Below are 13,686 nucleotides of genomic sequence, written 5' to 3'. Positions count from 1 at the left end.
ACCACTCAGCAGCTCCACCAATATCACTCAGCAGCTTCACCAATATCACTCACCACTGAGCAGCTCCACCAATATCACTCGCCACTCAGCGGCTCCACCAATATTACTCACCACTCAACCAATATCACTCAGCGGCTCCACCAATATCACTCACCACTCAGCGGCTCCACCAATATCACTCACCACTCAGCAGCTCCACCAATATCACTCACCACTCAGCAGCTCCACCCATATCACTCACCGGCTCCACCAATATCACTCACCACTCAGCAGCTCCACCAATATTACTCGCCACTCAGCGGCTCTACCAATAACACTCAGGACTCAGCGGCTCCACCAATATCACTCACCACTCAGCGGCTCCACCAATATCACTCACCACTCAACCAATATCACTCAGCGGCTCCACCAATATCACTCACCACTCAGCGGCTACACCAATATCACTCACCACTCAGCGGCTCTACCAATATCACTCACCACTCAGCAGCTCCACCAATATCACTCACCACTCAGAAGCTCCACCAATATTACTCACAACTCAGCGGCTGCACCAATATCACTCACCACTCAGCGGCTCCACCAATATCACTCACCACTCAGCGGCTCCACCAAAATCACTCACCACTCAGAAGCTCCACCAATATCACTCACCACTCAGCAGCTCCACCAATATCACTCAGCAGCTCCACCAATATTACTCACCGCTCAGCAGCTCCACCAATATCACTCGGCAGCTCCACCAATATTACTCACCACTCAGCGGCTCTACCAATAACACTCACCACTCAACCAATACCACTCAGCGGCTCCACCAATATCACTCACCACTCAGCGGCTCCACCAATATCACTCACCACTCAGCGGCTCCACCAATATCACTCACCACTCAGAAGCTCCACCAATATTACTCAGCAGCTCCACCAATATCACTCAGCAGCTCCACCAATATTACTCACCGCTCAGCAGCTCCACCAATATCACTCACCACTCAGCAGCTCCACCAATACCACTCACCACTCAGCAGCTTCACCAATATCACTCACCACTCAGCAGCTCCACCAATATTACTCACCACTCAGCAGCTCCACCAATAACACTCACCACTCAGCAGCTCCACCAATATCACTCAGAAGCTCCACCAATATCACTCACCACTCAGCGGCTCCACCAATATCACTCACCACTCAGCGGCTCTACCAATAACACTCACCACTCAGAAGCTCCACCAATATTACTCACCACTCAGCGGCTGCACCAATATCACTCACCACTCAGCGGCTCCACCAATATCACTCACCACTCAGCAGCTCCACCAATATCACTCACCACTCAGCGGCTCTACCAATAACACTCACCACTCAGCGGCTCCACCAATATCACTCACCACTCAGCGGCTCCACCAATATCACTCACCACTCAGCAGCTCCCCCAATATCACTCTCCACTCAGCAGCTCCCCCAATATCACTCTCCACTCAGCGGCTCCACCAATATTACTCACCACTCAGCGGCTCCACCAATATCACTCACCACTCAGCGGCTCCACCAATATCACTCACCACTCAGCGGCTCCACCAATATCACTCACCACTCAACCAATATCACTCAGCGGCTCCACCAATATCACTCACCACTCAGCGGCTCCGCCAATATCACTCACCACTCAGCGGCTCCACCAATATCACTCACCACTCAGCGGCTCCACCAATATTACTCAGCAGCTCCACCAATATCACTCAGCAGCTCCACCAATATCACTCAGCAGCTCCACCAATATCACTCAGCAGCTCCACCAATATCACTCAGCAGTCAGAAGCTCCACTAACATCACTCACCACTCAGCGGCTCTACCAATATCACTCACCACTCAGCAGCTCCACCAATATCACTCACCACTCAGCAGCTCCACCAATATCACTCACCACTCAGCAGCTCCACCAATATCACTCAGCAGCTCCACCAATATTACTCACCGCTCAGCAGCTCCACCAATATCACTCAGCAGCTCCACCAATATTACTCACCGCTCAGCAGCTCCACCAATATTACTCACCACTCAGCAGCTCCACCAATATCACTCACCACTCAGCAGCTCCACCAATATCACTCACCGGCTCCACCAATATCACTCACCACTCAGCAGCTCCACCAATATTACTCACCACTCAGCAGCTCCACCAATATCACTCACCACTCAGCAGCTCCACCAATATCACTCACCACTCAACCAATATCACTCATCGCTCAGCGGCTCCACCAATATCACTCACCACTCAGCAGCTCCACCAATATCACTCACCGCTCAGCAGCTCCACCAATATCACTCACCACTCAGCAGCTCCACCAATATCACTCAGCGGCTCCACCAATATCACTCACCACTAAGTGGCTCCACCATTATTACTCACCACTCAGCAGCTCCACCAATATCACTCACCACTCAGCAGCTCCACCAATATTACTCACCACTCAGCAGCTCCACCAATATCACTCACCACTCAGCAGCTCCACCAATATCACTCACCACTCAGCAGCTCCACCAATATCACTCACCACTCAGCGGCTCCATCAATATCACTCACCACTCAGCGGCTCCACCAATATCAGTCACCACTCAGCGGCTCCGCCAATATCAGTCACCACTCAGCGGCTCCACCAATATCAGTCACCACTCAGCGGCTCCATCAATATCACTCACCGGCTCCACCAATATCACTCACCACTCAGCGGCTCCACCAATACCACTCAGCGGCTCCACCAATATCACTCACCACTCAGCGGCTCCACCAATATCACTCACCACTCAGCGGCTCCACCAATATCACTCACCACTAAGTGGCTCCACCATTATTACTCACCACTCAGTGGTTCCAGCATTATTACTCACCACTCAGTGGCTACACCAATATCACTCACCACACAGCAGCTCCACCAATATCACTCACCACTCAGCGGCTCCACCTTCAGCTGCGGTTCCTGAGAGTAAACATCATATTGCACAATTGGGTAGATATGGGGCAGCATCAGCTGAACATCTCCGAAAGATGCAGCAAGCTGGCGCAAGGTGTAAGTGCCAGGATCCTGAGCCTGAACAGAGACAAAATGGCAGATAATAAGTAAACGAAGCAGAGGAACCAATCTGAGAAGACTTCAAACACAGGCAACATGTCTTACAGGGACTTTGTACTTTCAACAGGTCAGTAAGTGTAAAAGCCCAGTAACTGACTAGTACTTTATTATCTGTTATATCTAAGGTGCATTTAGGGGTATATTAACTAAAGTGCAGGTTTTTAGAAGTGGAGATGTTGCCCATAGGAACCAATCAGATTCCAGCTATTATCTCCTAGAAGGTGCTAGATAAATGTTAATTAGAATATGATTGGTTGCTATGGGCAACATCTCCATTTCTAAATGCTCTCACTTTAGTATATATACCCCTTGTGACTGCAGTGCCGTTCAGGGAATAGACCTAGTAACAGAGAAACTACATAGTAAGTGTAAGCTGACAAAGGAGAACTATCCAACAGAGGGGGAGAGAGAGGGAGAGAGAGAGGGAGAGAGAGAGAGAGAGGAGAGAGAGAGAGAGAGGGGAGAGAGAGAGGGAAGAGAGAGAGAGGGGGGAGAGAGAGAGGGGGGAGAGAGAGAGGGGGGAGAGAGAGAGGGGGGAGAGAGAGAGGGGGGAGAGAGAGAGGGGGGAGAGAGAGAGGGGGGAGAGAGAGGGGGGAGAGAGAGGGGGGAGAGAGAGGGGGGAGAGAGAGAGGGGGGAGAGAGAGAGAGGGGGGAGAGAGAGAGAGGGGGGAAGGAGAGAGGGGGGAGAGAGAGAGAGAGGGGGGAGAGAGAGGGAGGGGGGGAGAGAGGGAGGGGGAGAGAGAGGGAGGGGGAGAGAGAGGGAGGGGGAGAGAGAGAGAGAGAGAGGCGGGAGAGAGAGGGGGGGAGAGGAGAGAGAGAGACACACACAGAGAGAGAGAGAGAGAGAACTAAGAGGGAGATGAGAAGCCTCAGCATCCAGGATAGGCTGTAATGGAGAAGGGTAAAGGGAGGTCAGAGGAGGAGAAGGAGGAAGAGGCAGGAGATGATGAGTCATGGAGAAGGGTTTTGGTGGCATCAGGGATGAGAAAGGGGAACACCGGGATATCCCCACCAGTGTGAGGCATAACGGTATATCACGTCAGTGGGAGGAAGGAATATGAGGGAACACAGGTATATCACCACCAGTGTGAGGCATAACGGTATATAACATCAGTGGGAGGAAGGAATATGAGGGAACACCGGTATATCACCACCAGTGTGAGGCATAACGGTATATCACCTCAGTGGGAGGAAGGAATACGAGGGAACACCGGTATATCCCCACCATTGTGAGGCATAACGGTATATCACGTCAGTGGGAGGAAGGAATATGATGGAACACCGGTATATCCCCAGCAGTGTGAGGCATAACGGTATATCACATCAGTGGGAGGAAGGAATATGGGGGAATACCCGGTATATCCCCACCAGTGTGAGGCATAACGGTATATCACGTCAGTGGGAGGAAGGAATATGGGGGAATACCCAGTATATCCCCACCAGTGTGAGGCATAACGGTATATCACGTCAGTGGGAGGAAGGAATATGGGGGAACACCGGTATATCCCCACCAGTGTGAGGCATAACGGTACATCACGTCAGTGGGAGGAAGGAATATGGGGGAATACCCGGTATATCCCCACCAGTGTGAGGCATAACGGTATATCACGTCAGTGGGAGGAAGGAGTATGGGGGTGTAGCTGTATATCCCCACCAACAGGTGTAAGGAATAAGGGGGTGCACCGAGATATCAGGAAATGTATCATTCTTGGATTAGTTTCAGTTAGTGGAAGTAGTTCATGAGATTTATTTAATAAAAATGCGCAAAGAACTTCATCCCAAAAATCTTCTAGGACTAGGGCCCCGCCCCAGTAATCTTCTAGGACTAGGGCCCCGCCCCAGTAATCTTCTAGGACTAGGGCCCCGCCCCAGTAATCTTCTAGGACTAGGGCCCCGCCCCAGTAATCTTCTAGGACTAGGGCCCCGCCCCAGTAATCTTCTAGGACTAGGGCCCCGCCCCAGTAATCTTCTAGGACTAGGGCCCCTCCCCAGTAATCTTCTAGGACTAGGGCCCCTCCCCAGTAATCTTCTAGGACTAGGGCCCCGCCCCAGTAATCTTCTAGGACTAGGGCCTCATCCCAGTAATCTTCTAGGACTTCCCCTACATCTGTAATGTTCCAGGACTAGCACCCCCCCCACACAGACACACCTCTACTCCTGCCATAGACATAAAACCCCACTCTACCCACACACAGCAATCCCACCTGTGAAAGGCAATAACAGAGAGCACCTATTACCCAGCCCTTACAGTGCAGGAGAGCTCTAGTACCTGAGTGTGGAAGGTTAGGCGATTGAGTCCAGGCTGCAGGGTGACGTTGCTGCACCTCAGGGTGTGGGCGCTATCATCCAGGTTGAGCCCCGAGTGTCGGTCCAGAGGAGATGATGTGGCAGAGTCCTGAGCTCGGAGTAACATGTGGACATTTTTACAGATCACTCCTGTGCTCACCAGTCCCCCTTCTGAGGGGCTTTTCTCATACATCTCTGAAAGCTCTAAAGCAGGCGGAGATCCTCGTACACCCAAAGGTGCCTCAGGCTGGAAATTGACAGCGCCACCTGCTGGTTTGTGCCGGGTCAGCCACTCTGCAGTTTTGCGATAACTGTTCTTGTCCAGACTATAATGGAAATGTCCTGAGAGATGGTCAAGGTGAAAAGGCTCTGGCATCAGGCTGAGAAGAGTCAGCTCCATACACAGGGAACCCCCAACATGAATGACCGCGTTGGGGGGCTCAAATTGCAGGGAAGTCAGCTGAGCAACTGAGCCGAAAGGGAGACAAATATGATTCCCTGAGGAAGAGACATGAGCGTTAGACATGAATATAATATACATCGAGATCCTGCAGGTGGCGCCAGGATCATGTCACCCTCCTATTATCGGGACCATGTCACTATACCCCATCCCATTACCAGGAACACGTTACTATACCCCATCCCATTACCAGGAACACGTTACTATACCCCATCCCAGGTCTGGCCAACATGTGGCTCTCCAGCTGTTGTGAAACTACAAGTCCCAGCATGCCCTGTAACAGTTTTAGCATTCCCTAATAGCAAAACTGTAGCAGAGCATGCTGGGACTTGTAGTTTCACAACAGCTGGAGAGCCACAGGTTGGCCAGGGCTGCTCCATCCTATCAACAGGATCATGTCACTATACTCCATCCTAACACCAGGATCATGTCACTATCTTCCATCCTAACACCAGGATCATGTCACTATCCTCCATCCTAACACCAGGATCATGTCACTATCCTCCAACCTATCACCAGGATCATGTCACTATTCTCCATCCTAACACCAGGATCATGTCACTATCCTCCATCCTATCACCAGGATCATGTCACTATCCTCCATCCTATCACCAGGATCATGTCACTATCCTCCATCCTAACACCAGGATCATGTCACTATTCTCCATCCTATCACCAGGATCATGTCACTAACCTCCATCCTAACACCAGGATCATGTCACTATCCTCCATCCTAACACCAGGATCATGTCACTATCCTCCATCCTAACACCAGGATCATGTCACTATCTTCCATCCTAACACCAGGATCATGTCACTATCCTCCATCCTAACACCAGGATCATGTCACTATCCTCCATCCTATCACCAGGATCATGTCACTATCCTCCATCCTAACACCAGGATCATGTCACTATCCTCCAACCTATCACCAGGATCATGTCACTATTCTCCATCCTATCACCAGGATCATGTCACTATCCTCCATCCAAACACCAGGATCATGTCACTATCCTCCATCCTATCACCAGGATCATGTCACTATCCTCCATCCTAACACCAGGATCATGTCACTATCCTCCATCCTAACACCAGGATCATGTCACTATCCTCCATCCTATCACCAGGATCATGACACTATCCTCCATCCTATCACCAGGATCATGTCACTATCCTCCACCCTAACACCAGGATCATGTCACTATTCTCCATCCTAAACACGAGGATCATGTCACTATTCTCCCCCTGGTCACACGATCATGTCACTATCCTCCATCCTATCACCAGGATCATGTCACTATCCTCCATCCTATCACCAGGATCATGTCACTATTCTCCATCCTAAACACCAGGATCATGTCACTATTCTCCCCCTGGTCACACGATCATGTCACTATCCTTCATCCTTACACCAGGATCATGTCACTATCCTCCAATCTAAACACCAGGATCATGTCACTATTCTCCATCCTAAACACCAGGATCATGTCACTATCCTCCACCCTAACACCAGGATCATGTCACTATCCTCCATCCTAACACCAGGATCATGTCACTATCCTCCATCCTAACACCAGGATCATGTCACTATTCTCCATCCTAACACCAGGATCATGTCACTATCCTCCATCCTAACACCAGGATCATGTCACTATCCTCCATCCTAACACCAGGATCACGTCATTATCCTCCATCCTAACACCAGGGTCATGTCACTATTCTCCCCCTGATCACACGATCATGGCAGTATCTAATACGGATTTCTGGTGCGTAGGAAGCACAGCTCAGTACAACACAACAGCTGTCAGTATGGGAAGACACGTCGTACCTCCAGCGCTGATATTTTGTGCAGAAAAAGACAGGATCTCATGACAGTAATTCACACGCTCATCCTGAGATAGATTCCCATCAGCAGCAAGCCGGCTACACGTCTGCAGATATCTGTGGGAAGGATAAGGAGAACACTCGGAGAGAGAAAGCAGAATGTATACAGAAACTCCCATATGAGCTGTGACCGGATGGCCTAAGTCCTACATCCGATCAAAGATTGGGGTTTTTGATCCCCACTGGAACTTGGGGTATCAGGGATTCCCGCTTACCGTCAGTGACTGCATTTGGCGCAATTCTGTTGGTCAGAGGATAGCGATGCAGCCATAGTAAAGGCAAAAAGGTTTATTGCTCATAGTCTTGATAAAGACCCTTCCTTCAGATTGAAGGGGAATATCACACAGAAATCAAACAACAATTCTTCTCCACACAGGATATACAAAGATGTACATTATTACCAGGCATGAAGCCTACTTTTATGCCACTCTAACACACACTTCCACAGGGGGTAAGTCCGCCCTGTGGTTTCCAACCAATCTCCTTAAGTGCATGACCTGTGCATGTGCTGGCCACATGCACATGTAACATTGTCCCCTATGGATAGTGGGTAGTGGTCACTCCACTGAGCCTACCTGGTGTTTTGGTCGCCACCCAGGAGTCGGCTCGTCTAGGGCCGGGGGAGGTTTCCCTCCAAAACCCTACTTCCAGGAATCTGCTAAGGGACCGATCTTCCTACTTCTGCCTGAATCTGAGCTCCAGAGGTGGGGAAGCAGGGTCCCTGGGCATGGTTTCCTGGTCATGGAACGGAAGCTCTTTTGGAGCTCCCTGATAACAATTAGCTGGCTGCATTACCCAGCTTCCTATGCACCCCCTCATACCACTTTCTAGCATGAGGCTGCATAGGGGAACATTTTATTTCCCTGGAAGGGGCTGGGGATCCATCAACTCAAAGAGAGCCCTGAATTCCCTGGCACTTCCAGGGAACTAGGTAAGTGCAATTTACTTTTAAATCATACAATTTAACTTAAACACATACATTAAATATATACATTTAAAATACATTATGTGTCATTACATATACACCAAGCCTTTGCCCTGCATCAGGCTGTTACACACTGCAGCCCAGGACTTGCTGTCCTGGCATTAGTGCTGTACATACCAATTTAAATGCACTTTTATATATCCTATGCACAGTAACTCTGTATACGTGTGTGCCCAGCGAGCCCTGCAGTGCTGGGTCACTATGAGCCGAGCTCCCAGTCCCCAGCATAGCGAGCCCTGCAGAGCTCCCAGCCCCCAGCATAGGGCTCTTATACAATGTGCCCAGCGAGCCCTGCAGTGCTGGGTGACTATGAGCCGAGCTCCCGGCCCCCAGCATAGGGCTCTTATACAATGTGCCCAGCGAGCCCTGCAGTGCAGGGTCACTATGAGCCGAGCTCCCGGCCCCCAGCATAGGGCTCTTATACAATGTGCCCAGCGAGCCCTGCAGTGCTGGGTCACTATGAGCCGAGCCCCCAGCATAGGGCTCTTATACAATGTGCCCAGCGAGCCCTGCAGTGCTGGGTCACTATGAGCCGAGCTCCCAGCCCCCAGCATAGGGCTCTTATACAATGTGCCCAGCGAGCCCTGCAGTGCTGGGTCACTATGAGCCGAGCTCCCAGCCCCCAGCATAGGGCTCTTATACAATGTGCCCAGCGAGCCCTGCAGTGCAGGGTCACTATGAGCCGAGCTCCCAGCCCCCAGCATAGGGCTCTTATACAATGTGCCCAGCGAGCCCTGCAGTGCTGGGTCACTATGAGCCGAGCTCCCAGCCCCCAGCATGGGGCTCTTATACAATGTGCCCAGCGAGCCCTGCAGTGCTGGGTCACTTTGAGCCGAGCTCCCAGTCCCCAGCATGGGGCTCTTATACAATGTGCCCAGCGAGCCCTGCAGTGCTGGGTCACTTTGAGCCGAGCTCCCAGTCCCCAGCATGGGGCTCTTATACAATGTGCCCAGCGAGCCCTGCAGTGCTGGGTCACTATGAGCCGAGCTCCCAGCCCCCAGCATAGGGCTCTTATACAATGTGCCCAGCGAGCCCTGCAGTGCTGGGTCACTATGAGCCGAGCTCCCAGCCCCCAGCATAGGGCTCTAATACAATGTGCCCAGCGAGCCCTGCAGTGCTGGGTCACTATGAGCCGAGCTCCCAGCCCCCAGCATAGGGCTCTAATACAATGTGCCCAGCGAGCCCTGCAGTGCTGGGGCACTATGAGCCGAGCTCCCAGCCCCCAGCATAGGGCTCTAATACAATGTGCCCAGCGAGCCCTGCAGTGCTGGGTCACTATGAGCCGAGCTCCCAGCCCCCAGCATAGGGCTCTTATACAACGTGCCCAGCGAGCCCTGCAGTGCTGGGTCACTATGAGCCGAGCTCCCAGCCCCCAGCATAGGGCTCTTATACAACGTGCCCAGCGAGCCCTGCAGTGCTGGGTCACTATGAGCCGAGCTCCCAGCCCCCAGCATAGGGCTCTTAAACAACGTGCCCAGCGAGCCCTGCAGTGCTGGGTCACTATGAGCCGAGCTCCCAGCCCCCAGCATAGGGCTCTTATACAACGTGCCCAGCGAGCCCTGCAGTGCTGGGTCACTATGAGCCGACCTCCCAGCCCCCAGCATAGGGCTCTTATACAACGTGCCCAGCGAGCCCTGCAGTGCTGGGTCACTATGAGCCGACCCCTGCCCCCAGCATAGGGCTCTTATACAACGTGCCCAGCGAGCCCTGCAGTGCTGGGTCACTATGAGCCGAGCTCCCAGCCCCCAGCATAGGGCTCTTATACAACGTGCCCAGCGAGCCCAGCAGTGCTGGGTCACTATGAGCCGAGCCCCCAGCCCCAGCCCCCAGCATAGGGCTATTATACAACGTGCCCAGCGAGTCCTGCAGTGCTGGGTCACTATGAGCCGAGCTCCCAGCCCCCAGCATAGGGCTCTTATACAACGTGCCCAGCGAGCCCTGCAGTGCTGGGTCACTATGAGCCGAGCCCCCAGCCCCCAGCATAGGGCTCTTATACAACGTGCCCAGCGAGCCCTGCAGTGCTGGGTCACTATGAGCCGAGCCCCCAGCATGGGGCTCTTATACAACGTGCCCAGCGAGCCCTGCAGTGCTGGGTCACTATGAGCCGAGCTCCCAGCCCCCAGCATGGGGCTCTTATACAATGTGCCCAGCGAGCCCTGCAGTGCTGGGTCACTATGAGCCGAGCTCCCAGCCCCCAGCATGGGGCTCTTATACAATGTGCCCAGCGAGCCCTGCAGTGCTGGGTCACTATGAGCCGAGCTCCCAGCCCCCAGCATGGGGCTCTTATACAATGTGCCCAGCGAGCCCTGCAGTGCTGGGTCACTATGAGCCGAGCTCCCAGTCCCCAGCATGGGGCTCTTATACAATGTGCCCAGCGAGCCCTGCAGTGGTGGGTCACTATGAGCCGAGCTCCCAGCCCCCAGCATAGGGCTCTCAGCTCTGCGTCTGTCCCAGCAGCTGCAGCTCTGTGTGCTCTCCCCCCACCCCCGATGCAAACTACTAAGTGCCCCCAGCAGCGAGAGCTGGCCTGGGCTGCATCTGGCTCTCCTCAGTGTTGGGAGGATCAGGGAGCTCCCTGCCCCCGTGTATGTGGCCAGTCTACCTGGGGCATCAAGAGCTAGCTCTCCCAATCACCAGCGTTCAGTACACAGCCCCCCTTGCTGCCACCCTACACTGGGAGTCAGCTGTCCCGGTCTCCCAGCGGGTGACCCCTCAGCCCTGCAGTCCTGGACGAGAGTCCCGGCTGCAGCGACTTCTTGCTGCCCTGTGTGCTGGGGGCCCCCGGGAGCACTGCTCCCAGTCCCCAGCAGTCAGCACATAGCCCTGCCGTCTCCGGAGGTGGCCCAGGGCAGTAGCGCACCACACAGGCCCTGGCGCCGATCACCTCGCCGCAACCACTGGAGACGGCCCAGGGCTGCGGCACATTCCTGGCGGCAGCAGCTCCCTCCTCCACCGGTGCCCAGGAGGTTACACAGCTCAGCCGTAGACCCCTACCCCCAGCACACCGGGGGTTAACTCGTTGCCGCGGCTAGTGGAACGGGTCCGGGCCGTGGGACCACAAATACAATTAAATACTTTTGTTTTAAACACTCGTCGCCCTTTGCCGGTAATATATATATATATATATATATATATATATATATATATATATATAGATACAGGGCGCTTAGTGCCTATTGTTCCATTTAAAAATGGCACCGCAGCATGGGGGTTAACCCCATCAGTGCTGCGGCCGCCATTTCCCAAGTGTAGCCAGCCTCCGGCCACACGAGCAGCCACTGACGTGGCATTCTGTATGAACATCAGTAAGCACTGACGTATAATCCACGGACAATCATGTGCCAGGTTCCTGCACTGAATTCACTGCAGGTTTTTGTTTTCTTTCCATTCTGTATGAACACATAATAAACATAGCACTGAAGACGTATAGCTCCATGCACGCTCAGTCAGAGGGTAAAGTAGGCACTGAGGATACGGCTCGGTTTGCCCCAGCAGCTTCTGACATTCAACCAGCTGTTTCCTCGTGTGAGTTAGGGGCAATGCCCAACCCTCAGCCTGGTACATGCGAAGTGCCCCTTGCAAATAGGGCTCAGCTTTCTGCGGTAAGGACTTCCTCCTGCAGGAGACAGAACAGGAATTACGCACATATGGAGGCCCCATTATGGTACACAACCAAATGCAATGGCATCACTCTGGTATTCCATATCCAAACATAACCCATGCCCTGGCAGGGAACGGGAGATGGGGCGCAGGAGGACCCAGGCAGGGAACGGGAGATGGGGTGCAGGAGGACACAGGCAGGGAACGGGAGATGGGGTGCAGGAGGACCCAGGCAGGGAACGGGAGATGGGGTGCAGGAGGACCCAGGCAGGGAACGGGAGATGGGGTGCAGGAAGACCCAGGCAGGGAACGGGAGATGGGGTGCAGGAGGACCCAGGCAGGGAACGGGAGATGGGGTGCAGGAGGACACAGGCAGGGAACGGGAGATGGGGTGCAGGAGGACACAGGCAGGGAACGGGAGATGGGGTGCAGGAGGACACAGGCAGGGAACCGGAGATGGGGTGCAGGAGGACACAGGCAGGGAACCGGAGATGGGGTGCAGGAGGACACAGGCAGGGAACAGGAGATGGGGCGCAGGACGACACAGGCAGGGAACAGGAGATGGGGCGCAGGAGGACCCAGGCAGGGAACGGGAGATGGGGCGCAGGAGGACACAGGCAGGGAGCAGGAGATGGGGTGCAGGAGGATACAGGCAGGGAGCAGGAGATGGGGTGCAGGAGGACACAGGCAGGGAACAGGAGATGGGGTGCAGGAGGATACAGGCAGGGAACAGGAGATGGGGAGCAGGAGGACACAGGCAGAGAACCAAAGATGGGGTGCAGGACAAAGGCAGGGAACAGGAGATGGGGTGCAGGAGGACACAGGCAGGGAACAGGAGATGGGGTGCAGGAGGACACAGGCAGGGAACAGGAGATGGGGTGCAGGAGGACACAGGCAGGGAACAGGAGATGGGGTGCAGGAGGACACAGGCAGGGAACAGGAGATGGGGTGCAGGAGGACACAGGCAGAGAACCAAAGATGGGGTGCAGGAGGACACAGGCAGGGAACAGGAGATGGGGTGCAGGAGGACACAGGCAGGGAACAGGAGATGGGGTGCAGGAGGACACAGGCAGGGAACAGGAGATGGGGTGCAGGAGGACACAGGCAGGGAACAGGAGATGGGGTGCAGGAGGACACAGGCAGGGAACAGGAGATGGGGTGCAGGAGGACACAGGCAGGGAACAGGAGATGGGGTGTAGGAGGACACAGGCAGAGAACCAAAGATGGGATGCAGGACACAGGCAGGGAACAGGAGTTGGGGTGTAGGAGGACACAGGCAGAGAACCAAAGATAGGGTGCAGGACACAGGCACATAACAGAAAATAGGGTTAGCTATTTAC

The 13,686-nt window shown here is 53.8% G+C and overlaps 1 protein-coding gene across 1 annotated transcript in view; it reads right to left on the bottom strand.

The window, feature by feature from the left end:
* TRAPPC10 (trafficking protein particle complex subunit 10) overlaps positions 1 to 13,686 on the bottom strand; it is a 163,551-nt gene that overhangs the window by 34,646 nt on the left and 115,219 nt on the right. Inside the window, exons 12-15 of the mRNA XM_088462881.1 lie at positions 12,222 to 12,362; positions 7,706 to 7,818; positions 5,401 to 5,915; positions 2,948 to 3,089 (exon numbers count right to left, since the gene is read on the bottom strand). Of these exons, the coding sequence (XP_088319007.1) occupies positions 2,948 to 3,089; positions 5,401 to 5,915; positions 7,706 to 7,818; positions 12,222 to 12,362 (911 nt within the window). The remainder of the gene's footprint in view (positions 1 to 2,947; positions 3,090 to 5,400; positions 5,916 to 7,705; positions 7,819 to 12,221; positions 12,363 to 13,686) is intronic.

The sequence above is a fragment of the Taudactylus pleione genome, unplaced genomic scaffold, assembly GCF_031769625.1.
Source record: "Taudactylus pleione unplaced genomic scaffold, aTauple2 ptg001280l, whole genome shotgun sequence".
Taxonomy (NCBI): Eukaryota; Metazoa; Chordata; class Amphibia; order Anura; family Myobatrachidae; genus Taudactylus; species Taudactylus pleione.
This window is presented reverse-complemented; position numbering and strand designations above follow the sequence as displayed.